Source organism: Callorhinus ursinus, unplaced genomic scaffold (assembly GCF_003265705.2).
Source record: "Callorhinus ursinus isolate GAN/ISIS: 27379988/994484 unplaced genomic scaffold, GSC_fseal_2.0 scaffold41, whole genome shotgun sequence".
NCBI lineage: Eukaryota > Metazoa > Chordata > Mammalia > Carnivora > Otariidae > Callorhinus > Callorhinus ursinus.
In genome coordinates this window covers 8,187,293-8,209,408 of record NW_027397103.1, presented here as the reverse complement: position 1 = coordinate 8,209,408, position 22,116 = coordinate 8,187,293, and the positions used below count along the sequence as shown (strand labels likewise).

General features: G+C 55.6%; 2 protein-coding genes across 6 annotated transcripts in view; one reads left to right on the top strand and one right to left on the bottom strand.

Annotated features, from left to right (window-relative positions):
- The window catches only part of DTX1 (deltex E3 ubiquitin ligase 1), a 35,867-nt gene extending 26,277 nt beyond the window's left edge, over positions 1-9,590 (top strand). Inside the window, exons 4-11 of the mRNA XM_025889610.2 lie at positions 4,962-5,137; positions 5,368-5,429; positions 5,785-5,946; positions 6,224-6,285; positions 6,995-7,153; positions 7,263-7,424; positions 7,524-7,613; positions 8,283-9,590. Of these exons, the coding sequence (XP_025745395.1) occupies positions 4,962-5,137; positions 5,368-5,429; positions 5,785-5,946; positions 6,224-6,285; positions 6,995-7,153; positions 7,263-7,424; positions 7,524-7,613; positions 8,283-8,507 (1,098 nt within the window). The 3' untranslated portion in view covers positions 8,508-9,590. The remainder of the gene's footprint in view (positions 1-4,961; positions 5,138-5,367; positions 5,430-5,784; positions 5,947-6,223; positions 6,286-6,994; positions 7,154-7,262; positions 7,425-7,523; positions 7,614-8,282) is intronic.
- A 963-nt stretch (positions 9,591-10,553) lies between these two features.
- The window catches only part of RASAL1 (RAS protein activator like 1), a 29,874-nt gene continuing 18,311 nt past the window's right edge, over positions 10,554-22,116 (bottom strand). For 4 of the 5 annotated variants that reach the window (XM_073881085.1, XM_025889644.2, XM_073881086.1 and 1 more), the window contains 10 exons: positions 21,786-21,898; positions 20,591-20,783; positions 17,154-17,291; positions 16,453-16,597; positions 15,038-15,210; positions 13,839-13,976; positions 13,619-13,754; positions 12,485-12,605; positions 11,580-11,656; positions 10,554-11,335 (listed from right to left, as the gene is read on the bottom strand). In XM_073881085.1, coding sequence (XP_073737186.1) covers positions 11,196-11,335; positions 11,580-11,656; positions 12,485-12,605; positions 13,619-13,754; positions 13,839-13,976; positions 15,038-15,210; positions 16,453-16,597; positions 17,154-17,291; positions 20,591-20,783; positions 21,786-21,898 — 1,374 coding nt within the window. In that variant the 3' untranslated portion in view covers positions 10,554-11,195. Of the gene's footprint in view, positions 11,336-11,579; positions 11,657-12,484; positions 12,606-13,618; positions 13,977-15,037; positions 15,211-16,452; positions 16,598-17,153; positions 17,292-20,590; positions 20,784-21,785; positions 21,899-22,116 lie in introns of all 5 variants that reach the window. The other variant, XM_073881083.1, reaches the window with a different exon arrangement.

The following is a 22,116-nucleotide window of genomic DNA, read 5'->3' as shown; positions in this document are numbered from 1 at the left end:
AACTCTTCCATTCAGTACTTCCTGAGAACCCCTTTGCATGGAGTTTCATCCGCAATCCTAGGGCCCCAAGGCTGATTCAGACACATTTCTAGAAGCTCACAATCTGGCTCAAGAGATAGAAGTGGAACCACAAAACCAGAAAGCAACATAAAATGTCTGTATCCTAAAAAAGAAAGAAAGAGAGAGAGGGAGGGAGAGGGAGGGAGAAACGTCCCTTGGGAATTAAAAGGGGGTGGCTATGAATCCACTTGAGGTAGATCAGAAAAGGCCTCATGAAGACAGTGGCCTTTGAACCTGTCTTCAAAGAACAGATGTGAATTGGAAATAGACAGTAGGGACAAGCAGGAGGAACAGTGTGGCAAAGGTGCCCAGGCAGGAAAAGGGCAGGGAACAGTGTGAGGAACAGCAGCTAGGAAAATCTCACATTATCTCATACTGCCTTTGAGCATTGCCTTCCAACCGGCGTAGATATGAAGCATCTCTGCTCTTCCTTGGCAAGGAGGAAACCCAAACACTCCACCCCTCTTTCCCAGACTAATCCCGGAGGTTTTTCTCTCAGACAGAGCCTCCTGCCTGGGCTGCTAAGCCATGGTGAGGGAACTTGGTTCATGTCATATGGCTAAGAGCACAGACTCTGAAGTCTGACAGCCTGGGCTGGAATCCTGGCTCTACCACTGGTAAATTACTTCAGCTCTCTGGGCCTCAGTTTTTTGCTCTCTGTAGACAGATGTCACAGACTTTGGGGTACGATTAGATAAGGGAGTGAAGCAGGACAACAGCATCGGGCCCATAGTGAGAATTTTTGACCAGGGAGAACACCCCACTGTCTGTCTCTGTGTGGCACATTCGCTAAGACAATTTCTGTGCAATGCCCGGGTTCCCCTAAACCTCACCATGAAACCTCTGCCCCAAGTGGGATGCAGAGCATTTCTGGGAATTTCTCAGGGGATGTTTGCTTGGGCTGTTGGGCAGGATGCCGCCTCAGCATGAGTACTGGCAGAGAAGCTCCAGGGGACTAGAGGCTGCAGACGGTGTTTCCCTGGGACACCTGCTTCAAGGCTCACTTCAAATATGTGCAGAGAACACATGGGGAGAATGCACCGGAGCATGTGCTCGTGAGTCACCTGCTCAGAATGTTCCCACCAAATTCAGCCTCCCTTCCTTCATGCAACAAGTGTTTATCAAACACCTGCTATGTGCTGTGTACTAGGGTTGAAGTCAGGTGGTCAAGGAAGATGTCTCTGAGGAAGTGGCATTGCAGCAGAGCACTAGGAGAGCCATTCAGCATCTGGGGGGGAAGCCTGGGGGCAGAGGGCACAGCAAGTGCAAAGGCCTTGACAGGGGACTATGCTCAGTGGGTTAAAGCCACAGCAGATGTGTCCAGAGAAGAGAGATGGAGGGGTTAGGAGATGAGGTCACAGAGGCAGGGAGGGCCTGGTCAGATCAAAGACTTTCTAATCAGGTCATGGTTAGTGCTGGGACAATCAATCAGTCGATAAGGTAATGCAAAGACAGAGATTTCTCTGGAGTAAAATGGTAAGGAAGTTCTCTGATAAGGTGACATTTGAGCAGAAATCTGTGTTAAGTGAATGTTCAAGGCATGAGGATATCTGGGGAAGAGCATTCTGGGAGAGAGAGATCAGCAAGTGCAAAGGCCCCGGGGTGGGAATGTGGCTGGTGTGTTCGAGGAACAGCACGAAGAGCAGGGAGGCTGGGGTGGAATGGGTGAGGGGTGACCACAGGGGAAACAGAGTTCAAGGGGTAGGTATTGGCTATCTCAGATAGGGTAAGGAGGTTGGCTTTTACTCTGAGCAAGGTAGGATCTGTGCGGGGTTGAGGGCAGAGGAAGATAGGACCTGATGCAGAGGTGGGAAAGACAGCAAGAAAACCAGCGTGGCAGTGGGACCCATCTCCACCTTGGGGTGGCTGGGCCTGGCTTCTGGTCAGAACAGATCTCAAGGGGGCCTGATGGCTTCCTACTACCCTTTGTCAGGCTGAGCCCCAAGAGGGTGGAGCAGAGAGTGCAGGCCTGCCCCCTTCCGGGAGGTCTGCGGGCAGCAAACTCTTGTCCAGGGCAGGAGGATGTGTTCGCTGACTCGGAGGAAACAGCGCATCCCACATCAAAAGGGGGCCCCGGGTGGCTCCCACGCTGGGGCATCGTGGGAACCCTGCTACCCTGGGTTCTCTCAGGGGGCCTGCAGATTCAGAGAGGCTGGGGGCTGCCTTCACACTGTTCCCTAGCTCATGATGAGTAAATAAAAAACAGCCCCACTGTCACACCCTATCTACAACCTTCCCAGGAGCAAGACAAATTTTTGTAAATTGGGCTCTGTGGTTTTTAAGTGTTGCCAGAAATTGTAGGGCAGCCAAGATTTAGAAACCTTCCCTTTCTGAGGTGCCCCCCTGCCTAAATCCCAGGCCAAAGACTCAGCAAGACCAAGGTCATGAGCTGGACCAGATGCTGGTCATTAGATAGACCTGGGGTAGCGAACTGTCCTCACTGATTAGCAGAGGCTGTGCTGAAGATTCTGCTCAGCTTGAGAGTGCTGTGATGGATTAGTGATGTCTGCCACAGGTAGGAGACAAGGAGTAGTGGTTTGCATACTAAATATTGTTTTTGCCATCCATTTTATAGATAGCCCTGGAGAAAAGGGAGGATTTTTTTTTTTTTTTATGAGACAGGAAGAAAGGAGGTAGGGGAGACCGAGATATATTGAGATCCTTCGTGGTGTGCCTACACTAGAGCTCTTTTGAAGGACGGGGCAGGGAAGAGGAGAAGCTTGAGGTACATGCCCCTTTGCTTTCCTGTAAGAGTAGGGGAAGGGGTGAGATTAGGTGATACCCCGCAGGGAGGTCCTGGAGGATTATGACAGGCCCCAAGAGGGTCAAATGGAAACTCAGCCCCGTCTCTTGGGTCCCAGCAGGCTGCTAGAAGGACAAAATCCTTCTCCACTCACACCCCTGCACCAAACTATGAGCTTTGCATGTTTTAACTCGCTGAACCCTCACAAGGCTTTATCCCCATTACAGATGGGGAAATTGAGGCACAGCACCTTTCTGCACACACACACCTCAACTGACCAGGTGCTGGGGGTCCCATGGCACCTGCCCACCAATAGCACCCCCCTCTAGGGCTGTGTTCAGTGGTTCAGGTCACCACAGTGTTCGATGACCCCGATTCTGCTCCAGACACTCTCCACACCCTCAGAAGGCTCTGGGAGAAGTGCTGCAGGGGACCCAGATTAAGTCTGTGTTGCTGAGCAGGCAGAGTGGAGAGGCTGTGTGCAGTGATGGGTGCATAGGACTCTGTGCAAAATGTGGGCCTCCCCAGCCGTGTGTCTATGTGTCTGTGTGTCTGCACGTGTCCCCATGTGCAGTGGGTGGCTGCATGAGCTGGCTCCTCTTGTCTGATGGCATGCCCTCACGGTGTGTGCATGGGTGTGCCTCCGTGTGTGGTGTTTACCATGCAGAAGTGTGTGTGTGTGTGTGTGTGTGTGTATGTGTGTGTCTGAATCCGTGTATGTTTGTGAGGGGTGTATTCCCTGAGATGCGTCTGTGTGTGTCTTTGGATATATGTGTGCATGGCAATGTTCCCTAGTGTGTTGGTGTGTTTGTGTGTCTGCATGCAAATGTGTGTGGCTTTGTGTTCTCCGCGCACATGTATTCTGTGTCTGTGTCTGGGGAAGGAGCTTCCTGGGATGTGTGTGTGGGGGGGGGAGGTACCTGTTTGTGCAGTGTTCTCCATGTTATGTGTGTGTGTGTATCTGTGTACCTGTATGTGAGGTGTGTGTACCTGTATGTGTGGTGTGTGTAACACTTGTATATGTGTGCTTGGAAATAGAGCGCCTATTCCCCAGGAGTGTGAGTGTGTGTGTGTGTGTGTGTGTGTGTGTGTGTGTGTTTCTGGATCCACTGCAGCTGCGCCCAAGCCTGCCAAGCATACCATTTGCTTAAAGATGCTTCCCAGCCGGCTGCCCGGGATCGACTGTGCCTGCCAGGGGCTGATGACCGGGCAGCACTGGCCAGGCTCAGAACTTAGCAGGCAGGCAAAGGGGGTGGTAGCGGCAACTTCCCCAGCTGTCCCTGCCCCCATCCCTTCCTGCACACCCTCCTGGCACACCTCCCAAGCCCCTCTGGCTCCCCTGGCTTTGAGAACACATGTCTTCATCGAGACTTATCCATCCAGCGCTTCAGCAGCCCGACTGTAGTTCACCTATGTAACCCAGCGCTGAAGTAGTGAAGCCTCAGACGGGCACAGTATGCAGATTGCCGCAACCCTTCTCATTCCATCCTCCCAGCAGCCCTGGGGGTGAGGTATGATTATCCCCATTTTTCAGATGAGGAAACAGAGGGTTACAGAGGTTCAGTAACTTGCCTAAGCTTGTCACTGCAATACTTTCATGGTTTCCTCTCCAAGGGGAAGGGAAGATACACTGTGACTCAGTGGGCCGAGGTGCAGAGAGGTGAAACTGCTTCAGCCAGGCTTACGCATCAGTGGGGTGTTGGTGATGGGTAGTGCCTTTCAAGTCTTTATTAGGTGCCAGGAATTCTGCTGGACCCTTGACGTGCAGAATTTCATGGACTCTTCACAGCAAACATAAGGACGGTGCCATTTTACAGATGGGAGACAGGCTTATGAGAGGTACTGTGCTGTGTGACACCCAGCCAGTTAGTGCTTGAGCTGAGATATGAGAGCAGCTCTGGCTGATTTCAAAAGCCAGAGCTCTTTGGTGGGGGAGGGCAAAGAGGGGAAGCAGGCTATGGTTTCCTAAGGCCTCTTCGTTTGAAGAGGGTCAATGCCTCGATTATAGGAACTGACATCAGTAGATCTTCGAGAGACGAAAAACATGTTCATTGTAAAATGTCTTTGGAAAACCTGGATTTATCATTCCTAATCACATTTCTTTATGCAGGACTTATCAGAGCCTTCAATGTGCTCATATATGTTGTGAATTTTCAAGGAGACAGTGAAGTGTTTCATAACTTATTTGATCCCGGAATGCCTCTTTCCCAGAACCTTTTATGGGGAGAAATGTTGGAATGGCTACATCATCACAGTTGGGTTTCAGGCACAGTGGCCAGTAGAAGGGAACTGTTGGACCCCAAGCTCTCGCAAGGGAGGCCAGCTGAGGAGTGGGTAAGAAAGGAGTAAGTCTAGGGATCCATTACTTTATAACTGGGGCAGATATCCCAATCACACCCCGCCCCATAAAAGAAGGGTGCCTATATCCCTGGTGATCATTCTAAATGACGAGGACAGGCATAAAGAGGTCAGAGTATGCCCAAGAGCCAGAATGCAAAGCAGGATCCCCTGATCTTCCGGTGTGCGGGGCTAGAGTCCAGCTGCGGCCTCTTTTCTCCCCTCAGGGTCCCCGCGCTCCCAGTGAAGAACTTGAATGGTACCGGGCCGGTCCATCCGGCCCTGGCAGGTGAGATCCAGCCCTGGAGGGACAGAAGGGCGGGGCCCACGAGGAGGCGGCCCCACCTGTCTGCCCTGTGACTCCGCCCCCTGGCGGGGCTGGTGGGCGGGGCCCAGAGGAAACGCCCCTACCGTTGGACCCTGACACTGGGGAGGGCGAGACCCGCAGAAGGCATTCCACTCGGCTTCCACCCGCGGTGGGGCCCAGGGAGCCCCCGGCCCATCCTGACCTGAAGGCCCCAGGATTCCTGGGCCAAGCAGGTGGGCGGGGCCTGGGGGAGGCCCCTGGCGCCCGCCCAAAGGGGACCAGGTGGGCGGGGACCAGGTGGGCGCCACGCCCCCTGACGGCCCCGCCCTCTCCCCAGGGATGACCGGGATCTTGCTGTGTGCGGCGGGCCTGCCCGTGTGCCTGACGCGGGCCCCCAAGCCCATCCTGCACCCGCCGCCCGTGAGCAAGAGCGACGTCAAGCCTGTGCCCGGCGTGCCCGGGGTGTGCCGCAAGACCAAGAAGAAGCACCTCAAGAAGAGTACGCCTTCCGCGCCGACCCCGACCCCACTAACCTAACTCTTTACCCCAACCCCTCTGACCCCACCCTCCAATTTGTTCTTAGGACTTAGAACTCCACCTCCATCTCCCGATCCCAGCTCCCTTTCCCCTGACCCCCTCTGCCACCAACTCTGATTGCAGCAACAGCTGAAAGGCGACTCCTGCCAACCCCTCTCTGACCCCTGACCCCATCCTGAGCCAAGCCCTCAGGGGGAGATTCTAGGCACCCTCGAGCCCACCCCGCTGTGTCCTTGCAGGCAAGAACCCCGAGGATGTGGTTCGAAGGTACATGCAGAAGGTGAAGAACCCGCCCGATGAGGTGAGCCCCCGCGGGAGGGTCCTGGACTGGGCAGAGGGCGGCGCCCTCGCTTCCCCAGCCCTTGACCTCCCATCCTCTACACCCTCTCCCGTGGTTCTGTGTGTCACAATCTCTCCTCCCAGTTTGGGGGTTCGCCTTTTCTCTCTCTCTCTCTCTTTTTAAAGATTTTATTTATTCATTTGAGACACAGAGATAGAGAGAGAGAGATCATGAGCAGGGGCACAGGCAGAGGGAGAGGAAGAAGCAGACTTCCCACTGAGCCAGGAGCCCAATGTGGGGCTCGATCCCAGAACCCTGGGATCATGACCCCAGCGGAAGGCAGACGCTTAACCGACTGAGCCACCCAGGCGCCCCAACACCTTTTTTATGCAATGTCTTCTGATAAACAGGTTTAATAGAATCACGTTTATCAATCTCCTGATGAGTGACACTTTTCGTATCTTATTTTCACCCGTATTTTACACCCCATGTTTAAGTTTTGCTTTCGATAGTTAAGCCTTTAATCCCTCTGGATGGGGGTGCCAGGGAGCCCTGTCTTCCTCTGCCATGTATCTGCATTCAGTATATGGGAGTGTCCTCTCCCTTTGCCAAATGGGTACCGGAGGCTGGGGCAATCTGCCACCCTTGGGATCCTCCCAGGGGCAGCTCTGACCTGAGGGTGTCCTGCCCTGGCCAGTCCTCAGTCTCCCTTCTGTGCCCCTGCCCGCAGGACTGCACCATCTGCATGGAGCGCCTGGTCACAGCATCCGGTTACGAGGGCGTGCTTCGGCACAGGGGCGTGCGGCCCGAGCTTGTGGGCCGCCTGGGCCGCTGCGGCCACATGTACCACCTGCTGTGCCTCGTGGCCATGTACTCCAATGGCAACAAGGTGGGCCGCGCGGGCCAGTGGGTGGAGCCAGTGGGTGGTGCAGGCGGAGGGGCGGGGCCGGGATACCTGCGGGCCTCACCGCCAGCCTCCCCCCCCCCCCCCGCCCCAGGATGGCAGCCTGCAGTGCCCCACCTGCAAGGCCATCTATGGAGAGAAGACGGGCACTCAGCCGCCCGGGAAGATGGAGTTCCACCTCATCCCCCACTCGCTGCCGGGCTTCGCTGACACCCAGACCATCCGCATTGTCTACGACATCCCCACAGGCATCCAGGTGAGCCCTCCCTTCCCACCCCTCTGGCCTCAACTCTGAACCCTGCAGAGGCCCCCCCACACCTGTCCATGGTTCAAGCACCTGCTCCCCTCCCCACAGGGCCCCGAGCACCCCAACCCAGGCAAGAAGTTCACCGCAAGAGGCTTCCCGCGCCACTGCTATCTGCCCAACAACGAGAAGGGCCGGAAGGTGGGTGCCCTGAGGGTGCAGGGGTGTGGGAGCTGGCCAGGTTCCCCCTCACCCTCAATCCCTGTTTCCTCCCTGCACCAGCATCGACCACTACCTCCTAGTGCGAGTCCAGCCCTGCCAGTTGCTTCACACCCCCCATCTCATTTCCAGCTTGGTGAGGTCAAGGTCTTGACCCCATGTTACAGAAGCCTCAGACAGGGCAAGTGACTTTCCCAAGGTCACACAGCTAGTAAGTGGGAGAGCCCAGATTTCAACCCAAGCAGTCCAGGCTCTTCACCACCACACTCCGGATTGTCGGCTTCACTTCTTGTTTTTCAAGAGAAGCCAGATCTCCTGATTTTCATGTAAAATCTCCGGGTTTTTGAACATTGCCAAAGAAGTCACAAAATGGCCATTTAGTAAACCAGACACAGCTGAGGGCCTTCAATTTGAGACCCAGATGAAACAGGCAGATAACCTGGAAAGAGCTCTTACTGGGAGTCCATCCAGGGAAGTGGCCACGCTGGGCGGCCACTGGTAATGTTGCAGGCTTAGAAGGCATTAACGGAGCCACAGTGTGGCCAGGGAGGGAGGGAGGCTGGGCTGGGGGAGGAGGGGGCTCCAGCCACAGGGCGGGGCTGCCCGGGCCCTCCCCTCACCCCCGCGCCTGTCCTGGTGCCTACCCGCCAGGTGCTGAGGCTGCTCATCACCGCCTGGGAGCGGAGACTCATCTTCACCATCGGCACATCCAACACCACGGGCGAGTCGGACACCGTGGTATGGAACGAGATCCACCACAAGACCGAGTTTGGGTCCAACCTCACAGGCCACGGCTACCCGGACGCTAGCTACCTAGACAATGTGCTGGCCGAGCTCACAGCCCAGGGCGTGTCCGAGGCTGCAGCCAAGGCCTGAGGCCCGAGGCTGCCCACCTTCCCTCCTGCTTGGCCCCCTGGTCCGGCACTTGCCTCCCTCTGCCAGGTGTGTCCTGGTGGCCCAGGTTCAGGGCTAGGGAGGAGCCTGCAGAAGGAGCCAGAAGCTTTCTGGAGATGTGGCTGGAGGTAGTTGGAATATGCCGGGAGGATGGCAGGCCAGCCAGCTCCGACTTGTAGCTCCCCGAGAGGGTGGCAGAGAGAGTACCAGGAACCACAGCAACCTCCCTACCAAAAAGACAGAGCCCCACCCCCTCATGCAAACACACGTGTCCTGTTGAACACATGCACGCACACCCACGTGCCTCTACTTAACCCCAGACTCGGGGGGAAGAGACAGAAGACCCCTGTGATACCCCATATGGATTCCCATCTGTGTCTCCATCATCTCCGTACAGCTTGTCTGCAGACGGGATTCAGGTCAAGCACCTGGGGCCCTGCTGGGGCTCTGAGGGGAAAAGGGCCCTTGGGAAGCTCAGCCTCCCCCCATCTCTGTCACCCATCTCTGCCACCCACTGATGGGCAGTTGTGGGCCCATGGGGTAGAAGCCCCAGATTAGTCAGCAGGTTAGCAAAGGGGCAGGCCAGAGAGAGGGGGACCAGAGGGATCTTATTTTGTGCTTGTGTCTCTTCATCCTTCTGGGACTCTGACGTCCTTCTTCTCCCCTCCCATCCCCAGGCCTTATGTCTGTCCCAGATAAAGGCACTGTTCTCCTTTCCTCCCCACCCCATCCTCTCCACCAAATCACTCCCAAACGTCGAGATCCAAAGGCTGGAGCTTCTGGCTTCAGGAGCAAGACGAGAAGGCCTAGCTTAGGCCAGCAGGTCTAAAAAGCAGACCGGACAGCAAAGAGTCCATTTCCCTTTCCTTGGGAGTGGGCAGTGGGGTGGCTGATGGTCTTGGCCAACCAGGGGCCTGTTGCCCAGGCAACTCACCAGCTCCGCCTCTGTTGATTGGCTGCCACGGTGGAAGTCAGCCAAGATTTAAAGGGACGCAAGAGATTGCTCTTTTGAAAACCTACCAGTCCCACTGTGGGTGGAGAAATAAATGGTCTTTCTCCTCCTCACTCAGTCTTTTCCTGCCAAGAGGGGTCGGGGGTGGGTGGCTCTGTTCCTGGGGGCCTCTGGCCCACCCCGTCGGGGAGCTTACAACAAAATGATGACCCCAGGACCATTGCCCCTCTCAGCCTTGGGCAGCTGGAGATTGAGGGTCCCCATAATTCTCTTGTCTTGGGGTATGCAGGGAGTGTGAAGGTGACAGAGGCAGACCCTCCAACCCTAGTCCCCAAAAGGGCAGGGCTGAAGGTGCTGTTCTCAAGCACGGCACGAGACAATGCACACAGCTGCTCCCCGGTACAGTACTGGGAATGAGGGACTTGGGCTGGGAGCTGAGAGCCTACGGGAAAACATGGAGGAGCTGGGATACACCGTGACTGGTTCCTCGAGCCCCAGACCCTGCCCTAAGGCAGGAGGGCCCGGTTCTGTCTAGGGACACATCCCAGGATCTGCAACAAGCTTCCTATCAGCTCGGCAGCATCCCAGGATGCTGGGTGGCTGTGGCGGATGCTGCGGCTCCAGGCGACCCCTGCTGGCCACACTTGGGATAGCACTGCATCTTTCCGGGTCCCCCTTATCTCCAGATATGCTTTGGTTTTTGTCCCACACTCCAGTCACACGAAACCAGAAATGAGTCCTTGGAGGCCCTTCCAGTTCTGTCAGTTGGGTGTTCCCAAATATTTTACCCTCTATGATTATTTCTCAAACGAAATCTCACTTCAAACCTTACTATACATAATTGCCCAGCCCCTTGATCATCAAATCCTGTGTTCGACCATATCACCGGGGGATCTTGTTAAAAATCCTGATCCTTGTGCCCACACTCCCGCAGATTCTGATTTAGTAAATCGATGGGGTCCAACAATCTGCATTTCTAGCAGACAACCTAGGGGGTGAGTTTTGGACCACAGTCTAAGAAACCCCCTCCCTGGCTCCCAAGCCAGCCCCGTGGAACCCAGTTTGACAACCACACATCTAGACACTCCCTCATTTTATACAGCATGAACTGAGGCTCGAAGAGGGGATCAGAACCTAGCCCAAGGTCTCCCAGGATCCAAGGATCTAAGTCTGGCACACTGGGGTCCAAGCCTCTGTTATTCCCGAGGGAGCCTGATTCTAGACGCTTGTGGTTAGGACTCTCGGCAAGGCAGGGTTCGGGAGGATCAGTAAGGTTACACGGATTGGCAAAAACATGAAAACAGGAAGGGCTGAGCCTCTTTAGTGCCTGTCTGGGGCAACAAGGCCACGTGGGTATCGGGGATTCACGTACAGCTGTATCTAGCAGCTCGGGACCAGGCTGGCTTGGTCAGTGTGGGCAGAGGCCAGTCTGGTTTAGCAGAGACCTTCCGCTGAGCGGAATGAGTCGGGGTGCTTATCCCGTCCACTCCCATCTGCCTCAGCCCAGAGACTGAGATTCATTCAGTACAAAGGCCAGCCCCCTGCCAGAGGGCTTCCATGCCCAGGGTTCTGGACTTAGGGCACAGAGACTAGGAGATCTCCAGAAGCCTCCACCCTACAGCATCAACGAGGTACAGGACAGCCTCAAGGGGCCAGGGTGCACTGAGAAGGGCCCACTGGCTCCTTCCACCTCCTTCCAGGCTGGCTCTGGCATCTCCTTAGTGCCCAAGGGGGCCCAGGGCTGCCTTCTGCTGCTCCCGCTGCTGGAACTCTTCATGGGCTCTGTCCAGATCCGCGAGCACCTCCAGCAGGCGGGCGGCTGCCTCTCTCGGCCGGGCCAGGGCATCGGGACAGGCCCCTGTGAGGGAGACAAGGAGCCGTGGGGGCTCAGCCAGGCCAGGGAGGGCTGCCATAACCCAGACCCCATGGCTTTCTCAGGCTCCAGGCTGGCCCTGAGAGCCCACACACTCCGTCACCCTACTCACCACACCTGCTGGTGAACTGCGAAGGGGAGAGTTGTGGGGAAGGACATAAGAGTGGGCTCGGCAAGTTATGGCAGGGGACAGAGACGGCGAAGAAAGGGGACCTCCTTAGCCCCTTACCTTCCGTGGCCCCGGAACTCTTCTCTGCATCTGCCTCTGGGCTTGAATCTGTGTTGGGATCCTCCTGGAATTTCATCCTGGAAGTTGAAAGGGAGAAAGACAAGGTTGGTCCCTGATTCCCAATCTTGGTCTCCACCCCAGAGATTCTCTGCTGGTTGCAGGAGACGTGACTGTCTCCCACTAGTCACCATCACCACCACCACCATCACATCAAATACTTAAGAATGCCAGACACTATTATAAACCCTTCACATGTATCAACTCATTTAAGTATCACCAAAAAATGTATCCAAGGTAGGTACTTACTGTTGATTCCATTATACAGTCCAGACACAGAGAGGTAAAGTAACTTGCCTAAGGTTGCACAGCATAACTGTTACCGTGTATTGAAAGCTGTGACCAGGCATCTACAAAATGCCTCACCTGTATTAGCTCATTGGACCACTCAGGACAACCCCATGAGGAAGGTACCATTACTATCCCTATTTTCCCGATGAGGAAGCGGAGGTACAGAGAGGGTAAGCAATGTGCCCGAGATCACACAGCCAGTAAGTGGCTAGCCCAGAATTCGAAGCCAGGCAGGCCAGCTTCAGAACCCACTCTAGAAGGAGTTGGAACAAATCAGTCACTGAATAGGGGTGAAGCCCACAAGGAAGGAAAAGGAACGCATCCAAGGTCTGTGGCCATGTCTGAAGGGACCCGGATATTAAAAGACCCAAGACCCACTTCTGCATTGGGGCCTGCCTGTAGACGACTCCCAGTCCCCTGCTTGAGCCTGCACACCGCGCACCGGGAAGCTCAGCTGAAGCGGATGGAAGGAATGAATAAATGAATGTGGGAGGCCATGCTGGGCAGGTGGCCTGGCTGGTCATCACGGGGGAAGTGGGCTGGGCAAGGGCACCCACCTGAGCTGGTCCCGCCCCAGGAGCAGCCGCCGATACACCATCTGGATCTCAGCGTCGGGATCCAGTGGGTCGCTCCAGTCCCCCAGGGTGACAGCCGAGTGTGTGCGGCTGCAACCAGCAGCTGAGGGGGACACAGCGCCATCAGAACCGCTTCCCACTGCCCCCTCTAAAAGTCCCCGCGACAGATGGTCCCCAAGCCCCGAGCCTTCTGCCTCTAAGATCCCTCTTCCAACCTACTACTTCCATCAAGCCCCACTGCCTCCACTCCCGCCCAGCAGAGCCCTAGCCTCACTTCCCTCTAGCCTCCTCCCACAGTCCGGGCTCCAGCCACGAAGACCCTTTTCAGTCCTTCAGCCCTCCCTGTGCCACCTCCGGGCCTTTGCCTGTGCTCTTTGCTCTGCCTACAACACTTCCTTACCCCATCCCTGTCTCTAACTTCCTTGCTTAACGCCTCCTCTCCTCAGGTCACATCTAAACAGTACCTCCTCCAGGAAGCCCTCCTTGATCTCCTACTCTGGGGCTGGGTCAGAGGCATGCTCTGGAGTTTCAAAAGCCTTATCTTAGGGGCACCTGGGTGGCTCAGTCGTTGAGCGTCTGCCTTCGGCTCAGGTCCTGATCCCAGGGTCCTGGGATCGAGCCCCGCATCGGGCTCCCTGCTCCGCGGGAGGCCTGCTTCTCCCTCTCCCACTCCCCCTGCTTGTGTTCCCTCTCTCGCTGTGTCTCTCTGTCAACTAAATAAATAAAATCTTTTTTAAAAAAAGCCTCATCTTAGTACTTAGAAGACTGTATTACAATTGTCTGGTCAGTCATTTGTCTTCCTCCAGAGCAAGCCTGATGTCTGTGTACCACTAGATGCTTGGCACATAGTAGGTACTTAAAAAACAATACCTCACATGTAATGAGCACTATGTGCTCGGCAGTGTTCTAAGGGCGTTGTGTATATCAACTCACTCAATCCTCCCAACAGCCCTAGGAGGCAGGTACTGTCATCAACCCTATTTTCCGCTTCAGGAGACTGAGGCACACAGAGGTTAAGTAACTTGCCCGAGGTTGCACAGCAGCTCAGACGGAGGTGGGACATCTGCTGATCGACAGGTAGGGAGGGCGGAACCTGGGCCCACCCTGCCGCCTCACCTGAGCGCTCAGCCTGGAGGCAGCAGGTCCAGCGCGAACTGCGGAAAGCACCGGGGTGGCAGGCAGCCAGTTTGTCTGGGTTGGGGGCGCTGGCCTTGCGCAGGGCCGACAGCCACTGGTTGAGCTCGTTCACATTCTGCAGGGAGCCCGGGGGTGCGGGGGGACGGTCAGGGGTGGGAACCGAAGGGACGCTCTCCGCCCCATCCTTGCCACGCCTCACCTTACACTGGAGGTAGGTGGTGTGCAGCGCGCCGGCGGCGTCCTGCGTTACCACCTGCATCACGTGCGGCAGCTGGAAGGCGCCCTCGTCCACGCGCTCCACGGCGCGGATGTGCGACACCGGGACGGAGGAGCGCATCTGGGAGACAGGCCTGTCGCTGCAGGGTGGGCTGGGGCCCGGGGCGTCGGGGCCCAGGGACAGCTTTCCTTTGGAGGCGTGTCTCAGGGGATGTTCCCTGGGGGTGTGTCTGTAATCTGGGCGCATGACCCCTGTCTCGAGCACTGAGTCCCCCAGACCTGCCCCATCACCCTCTAAGGAAGCGTGGACTCCCCTGGGCACCAGTGTCCATCACTGTCATCAATCAGCACAGCAACCCGAGATGGCAGATGGGATGTGCTTTCTAGCACTCTGCATTTATCACTTTACACCAATTTCTGAGGCCGGGTCTATGTGCCGAGGAGGAAACTGAGGCCCAGGAGGATCCATGACCCTCCTGAAGTTACTCAGCTAGTGGAGCCAGGGACTGGAACTCTAGAATCTATGCTCTGCTGACGAAGTGGGAATAATGAACAAGTACACCCCGTCCAGTGTTAGCTATTATTCACAGATGTGCAGACAGAGAAATGCGTACACATCAGCAGGTACCTGAGTTGTCGCTGGATTTCAGTGGCAACCCCGTAAGAACAGGGATTTTATGTCTTGTTTACTGCTGTATGTCCAGTGCGTAGAACACTGCATGGTATACAGTAAGCACTCAATAAATGTTTGATGAATGACCGAGTGAATAAATGCCTGGTATGTGTACCTATACCGCCAGGCAGGGACATCTGAGCGAACAGATCTAATTTTACGTGAGTAGGATAGCTCATAGGCATTGGCCTGGGTGGGAGCATTGGAGGGTGGCTAAGCATTGTGTGTGTCCACACCTGGGGTGGGGGGGGGGTCCGGACCACCACAAGTGCACATTCTGAAGGACGTCTGATGGTGTGTGTGTGTCGGGGGTGGATGCCTGTGTCTGTCCTGTGCCCACACTGGCCCAAAAGTGTGAGCAGAGCCTGGCCTGAGACTTTGGACTTGCTGAGTCCTTGCCCCCTCCTGGGCCTCAGTTTCCCCCCGCTTACAGAGAGGCAGCCCAATGAGCGAGGCCACTGCTGGAACACCCCACCCCACCCCACCCCCGCTGTGGGCGGGAGGCCCACCTGCCACTCAGGACTCTTGGAGTAGGAGAGAGTCTCCCCGCTGAGCCAGAAGTAACGCTTCTTGAAGGCAAAGCGTGTGGCCAGGCTGGCGGGCTCCTCCTTGCGCTTCAGCAGGTAACCTTCACGAACAATCACCGAGGGGGCCACCAGGGCCCTGGCTGGGCCCCCAGCCTCTGGGAAATGGGAACGGGGGACAGTGAACCCCTCATATCCAGGCTCAACCTGCCCTGCTGGTGTGCCCAGGGCCTCTGTGGATGAGCATGACTCTCTGCCCCCCTAGAGGCAGGAGGGTGAACAACAGGACGGCTGCAGACTCCACTCCCTCCATTAGGGAGTGGATCATTGAAGCGGGGTGGGGAGCACAAAGCAGGTGTCCAGGATCCCTCTCCCGAAGTTCTGTAGATAATGGTGCAGGCAACCAGCGGGGGTGGGGGGAGGGGAGGGGAGGGAAGGGGGAACATGCCTCAGGAAGTCAGTCCAGGGAGGACCTGGGATCTAGCCCCCCCTGGGGGCGGGATCCCTCCCCAACGCCATAGGGACCCCGCCATGCCACAACCAGGGCTCCCCATTCCAACAGGTTCCTCCTATGTGACTTGGACCCAACTCTCTCATGCCCTGAGCCCTACATTGTGATACAGACTTAGCCCCAACTCTTCTGCTTAAAACAGTCCCAGGCTCCATTTCACTCCCCATTAAAGGCCAGCTGCCTATGAAGCCCCCACACAATCTGCCCCCACCTCTCCTTTGTGACCCCTCATTCACTCTTCTACATTGGCTCCTCCCTGTGGCTCCCCATTCCCCACCTCAGGGCCTTTGCACATGCTATTCCCAGCCTGGAATACTCTTTCCCGGGATCTTCATGGCTTGCTCTCTGTCCTCCTTCAGGTCTTTGCTCTAGTAGCACCCTAGGGAGGCCATTTTTGGCCACCCTACCTAAAAATTCGACCTGCCACCCCTACCCCAACATTCTCTTCCCTCCATTATTTTTTCTCCCTACACGATCACTCCCAAACATACTATATTATTTGCTAACTCATCTTTTTATAGCCTGTGGTCCCTGCTAGAATAAAACTTCCATGACAGCAGAAATTTCTTCTGTCTTGTCCACTGCTGTTTCCCCAGCACCTGGAACAGTGTCTAGCAAGCACTTGGTAGATTTTTTTTTTATTGTGTGCACACCATGCGACAGCACCCATACACATCTCCACATTGGCTGGAATAGCCTGGAGGACAGGGCCTGAGCTCTGTTCATATCTGGGACCTAGCACAGGAGGGGCCAGGAAATGTTAGTGGACTGACTAGCTGACCCACACAGGTCCATAGTCTCAATGCTGGGGTGGGGGCGGGGCGGGAAGGGCAGGTCCCGAGGGTCCACAGAGTGACAAGCCAGATGTGGCAGGAACACAGAGACTCACCCTCCTCCTCATCCACATCCACCAGCCGGTCCAGGAAGTGTCTCACACGTGAGATACTCTGCAGCAGGAAGGGGTGGAGGGGCGCCATCCATAGCTCCTTGCCCTGGCCCAGCTGCTGGCCCAGGTTTCCGATGCTCTGCACAGCCTGGAGCAAAGAAGCAAGGGATGCCAGGGCCAAGGTCACTGCAGGGGAAGGGCTGTCTGTGGGCCCAGAACAGAGCCCCTGAGTCCTAACTCTCAAATCAGTGCTCAATGAAAGGGGAAGACTCAGCAGCACCTGCTTTGAGCAATATCTACCCCTCCCTATGGAGAGATATGCAACCCCAGTGCCCTTATTCTGTTCCCTCCAGAGCCTGATTCCCCTACCCAGGACTGCCTGATCCTATCATGCATACTTTGAAGCCCATCAGAACCTCAAAATATGGCCACTTTGCAAAGGATGGTCTAATTCATACTAAGGTGTAAATGACTACTAGCCCGCTTCCCACTTTCCTCCTGGAAGGGTAGGGTTTTCGTTTCAAGAGACGAAATTAGAGAACATATGAACGAATGCCTTCACAGTTGGGATGGAAGGCTAATGGGTGTTTCAGACAGATTTCTCTGGGTGTCGTTTGGGTCTTCTGTCAGTTTGGCCTTCCAGCTCTGTTCCTATGCTTTTCCAGGCTAAAAACACTCAGGATGTGGAACTCCACTTTCGGCACCTTGGCAAGAAGTAGCAGTGAGCGGCTGGTCTGGGGATCTGCATGCTGGTCCCGGAGGTCAAACAGCTTTGGGGTGAGGATGGCAGGCGCAAAGAATCGCAGGAAGAGAAAGCCACTTATGGCCAGGTACTTCACATCCTGCCAAGAGAAGCAGCAGGTGGGAAGAGCCTCCAAGGACCCACTTCCCAAATGGGGAAACTGAGGCGGCAAAGACTATAGATTGGTGGTGCAAGGGGAAGTGGGACAGGAGATGGGCTAGGAGACCACACTGGTCTGCCAAAATCGTTTTTTCTCTCTGGACCTCAGTTTCTCCACCTGGAAAATAGAGTAGCAATACCAATCCTGCAGGATCAGCTTTAGCCCAGCATCCTCAGAATCTGTTTGTGCCAATCACCGTGCTAAGGGCACAGGCCTATAAAGGAAACAGCATCATTATTCTCCTTTTACAGATGAGGAAGCAGAAATTCAGAGATGCCAAGTGACTTGCCCAAGGTCACACAGCTGATGGGTAGAGAAGGCAGAATTCAATCTCCCGATCTATGATTTATTATACTGATAGCACCATGCCAGATACCTCTCCATACATTTGTTTAGTTAATACTCACCCTGGGAGGAGGGATTCTATCTGCATTTTATAGAGAAGGCCACTGAAGCCCAAAGAGAGGTCACCTGCCCAAGGCCACACAGCTGTAAACGGCAGAGCCAAGATTTGAACCCAAGCAGGATTAGAGCTCTCAGCTCTTCATCACACCCTCTTGCATTTGACCCTCATTACCGTGCAATGCTTGCTGAGCATCAGGAACTAATCCGAACCACTAACCGTCCCATGGAGTAGGTACTATTGTCCCTGTTTTCTGGATGAGGACACAGGCTCAGGAGTGAACCCAGGCCGGCTGGCTCCTGCGGCTGTCCTATGTGCACCCCGCAGCCCAAGACTCTGCCTCCTACAAACTGTAAAGTGCGGTGCCCCCTGTGTGAGCCCCAGCCCTGGCCCACCTACAGGTAAGGCTGGTTCCCCCAGCACCAGCAGAGGCAACTCAGAGAGAGGGTGTGCCTTTATCCTGGGTGCATCTGGCTCTCCCCGAATCACTCCCCGCCCACCTTTCACACTTGCCCAGCTATATTTAGCCCGAGAATGTGCTCTAGTATTTATTTAGGGGTTGTATTCACACTTGAGACAATACCCTCCCTGGGTCAATGCCAACTTCCTACGGCATGTGTGCGCTGACAGTGAGCCCTGCCGACAGAGGGTACCCAATACTGCCCAGGAGGAGGGTCTCTGCCCCCATCTGCCCTCATCTGGAACCTGAGCTGCCCCCAGGGCCACCGCCCCTCCCCCCCACCCCCCACACCTGCCATCTTCCAGGGTAATTTTAGTCTTTGACATCATCTCTTCAACTTCCTTTCTTAAGCAGGAGGAACAGGTGTCAGAGCGGCAGAGAAAGGAGTTCCCCTGGGTTTCCATGACCCCATCCACCCTCACGGGCCTGAGAAAGTCCCTGCTTCCTGACCATGGCCTCTGCCCACCATGGGAGCTGAGAACTGCAGGGCACTTGGGTGTCACACTGGGTCCCCCACAAAGGCCAGGCTGTCTAGGGAGCTGGCCTCCCTGCTTCCCTTCCCACCTCCCAGCCACAGCTGTGTCCCACTTAGCACCTGCAGCCCAGGCGAGAGCCTGGCAAAATGGGGCGTAAATCAAGCGACGTCCCAGTTTGGAGGCCCAGAGCTCACTCCTCAGCAGGGGGCCGAGGGGAGAAGGGAGAGACCCACACTGGGAGACCAGAGGCCTCGCTTTGAGTCCACAACCCTTGGCCAAGGCTCTTTACCTCTCGGGGCCTCAGTTTCCCCACTGGTAAACAGAACGTGGGGAGAGGTGTGGCATAATCAAGGGCTCTTAACTCAAGCTCTAGGGACTGAGCTGTTACATCTCCAACATTTAGGGGGTCTTAGATTTTTCTGCAAAGTGACCCCCCAGTCCGTGTTTCTATTACATCAGCACTACCCAAGAGCCTGATGTGATGTCATTTTTAAGGTAGGACAAAAACGGCCACCTGGGGGCGCCTGGGTGGCTCAGTCGGTTAAGTGTCTGCCTTCAGCTCAGGTCATGATCCTAGAGTCCCTGGATCAAGTTCCGCATCAGGCTCCCTGCTTAGTGGGGAGTCTGCTTCTGGCTCTGATCCTCCTCTCTCTCGTGCTTTCTCTCTTTCTCTCTCAAATGAATAAAATCTTAAAAAAAAAATTGCTTTTAAAAAAAAAAAAACAGGGGCGCCTGGGTGGCTCAGTCGTTAAGCGTCTACCTTCGGCTCGGGTCATGATCCAAGCCCCGCATCAGGCTCCCTGCTCCTCGGGAAGCCTGCTTCTCCCTCTCCCACTCCCCCTGCTTGTGTTCCCTCTCTTGCTGTCTCTCTTTCAAATAAATAAATAAAAATCTTTAAATAAAATAATAATGAAAAAAAAACGGCCACCCAGAAGGGATGCTGACCATTAAACCAGGGGGGCTCCAATGGGTAACCCACGGGCCAGTCCAGCTGCAAACGTGTAACAACTGGCTCAAAGTGTTGTTGTGTTGTTGTTGTTGTTAGGTGAATCAGTGCCAACATTTAAAAAAATAGAAGACCTCACATAAAATCCAGAATGTTGGCTTTAGAAAATAAACTCTCACGATCTGGCAGTACTGGGTCCCCATTCCTACATGGCAATGACTGATTGTCTGGAGCTGCCCCCTTAAGACAAGCCGTGGGAGCTCCTGTTGCCACAGTCCCTACCACTCCCTACTGCCCCACTCCAGACTGCTGCCTTCATTCACCTCACCTGCCTGAGGCAGCACCAGGGGTCTCAACTTTTATGTCAATAGTGACAAAGCACTGGCACATGCAGGGATTTGTTTTTAGGCTATTTCGGGTGCCTGCTACAGAGCACCTACTGTGTACCAGTGTGCTCGCTCGTTCTTGTGTTCTCTCGCTCTCTTTCTCTAAGAGCTGCATTTAAGAAGCACTCACTTTGTGCCAGACTCTATATTTGGTGGTTTTGAGCACCGATCCAGAAGCCAGCCTGCCTAGACAGCTGCCTACCCCAGGACCATGTGACTCAATCTCTCTGGGCCTCTGCCTCTTCCTCTGGGAAATGGAAGAATACTGGTACCCACCCCATAGGGTGGATACAAAGACTAGGTAAGGCAAGGCATATGTACAAGTGGGTCTGAACCCTGGCAAGGGCTATATATCGAGTTAGCTGCTCTAACTACTATTACCACCACCCCTGGATCCCAGACCCTGCCAGGAATACCATCCCCACTTCTGACAGGACACACAGTACTTTAGTGTGAGCAGCCCAGCTCTGTCCCCACCCTGCTCCGACTCTCCGTGTGACCCTGAACAAGCCACTGCCCCTCCCCAGCCTCAGTCTCCCCATCAGCTCCATGGGAACGCGTGGCTCACCTCGTGCTCCGCCTGGGGGAAGTGCTCCTCCACGCACTGGTGCAGCTGCTTGAAGGCGAGCCGCATGGCAAGCGGGCAGCGCCCCACAGAGCCCACAATGGCCTCCACGATGGGCCCCAGGTAGCCGGTCAGCAGCCCCAGGCTGGCGTCCCGCACGTGCTCCTCCGAGGGTGCGCCCTTGAAGGAGATTCTCCTGGGGAAACAGAGTGGCTGTGCCTCCGAGCCCAGCCTCTGTCCGCTCAAAACCCTCCCCCAGCCCCCACTGAGCTGAAAGCACCCACCTTCCCATCCCCCCTCCATAACCTCCCCTCCTCCCATTCCCACCAAGCTTCTTACTGCTGCTTAAACACGCGGAGTTCACTCCTGTCGCAGAGTCTCGTGCATGTTCTTCCCTCCGCCTGAGACACTCTTGCACCCACAGTTAGCTTAAATGTCCCCTCCTTAAAGAGGCCATCCCTTTCCCACCACACATCATCACGGACCCTGGTCTGGTGCGTTTTCAGCAGGGACATGCCGGACACACTCTCCCACCTCAGGGCCTTTGCACTTGCTCTTTCCCCTGGCCTGGGATACTCTTCCCCTGGATCTGTGCATGCCTCCCTCCCTCATCTCCTTCAAGTCTCTGCTGAAAGGTCCCCTTCTCTGTGAGGCTGTCCCTCTGACCACCCTATGAAATCCTGCAAACCCCTGCTCTGCTCCCACAACCCTTCCCTGCTCTCTCTCTCTCCATTCCCCTGAGCGCCTTCAATAACCTTCTTTAGTTGGCTATCTCCCTCCCCCTGGAAGACAGATTTGTGTCCACTTACTCCCTGCTCGGGACCAGTGTTCATCCAGTGTCTGAACAATAGGTTCTCAACGATTGTTTTGTTGAGTGGATGATGGAATAACACTTTTCTACCTACAAGGTTCTTGTCCCTTCTTTCTTGTTCCCACTACAGGTGTAGGGTCTGTCTTGCCCGCCTCAGAGTTGGGATTCGAACCCAGGAGCTCAGTTTCAGAGTCCTGCCCGTCACCACTACACTACCCAGCCCGAGGATGGCGGTGCTCCCAGTGAGGCTTTCTGCGGCAATGCGGAGCTCCTGAGCAATCATGCCGGAGGGAGGGATGGCCACTGGCACAGACCCAGCATGGCAAGGCTCTGGGCAGACAAGGGGTCTGCCAGGGGGTTCGGGTTCGCCCCTGAGGCATTGCTCACCTGGTGCGGCCCAGGTCCATCTTGCACGGGTCCAGTTCCATGTACTTCTTTTCCTCGAAGACGCGGTTAATCACTGGCTTCAGGACCTCGTGCAGGTAAGGCATGCCCACGAGCTGAGGGCAGGGGGCACCACATGGGACAGGGCTGAGGGGGAGGCGGGGGCGTGCCCACGAGCCAGGGGCTGGGGGACCATGTGCGGAGAGGCTCAGAGCGAGGCTGAGGCATGCCCAAGAGCAGGGGTGAGGGGCACTACCCAGGTGCGTCTCAGGGAGAGGCCAGGCACCAGCTACCAGCAGCCCGGCTCAGCGACCCTGAGCCAACCGAGGCCAGC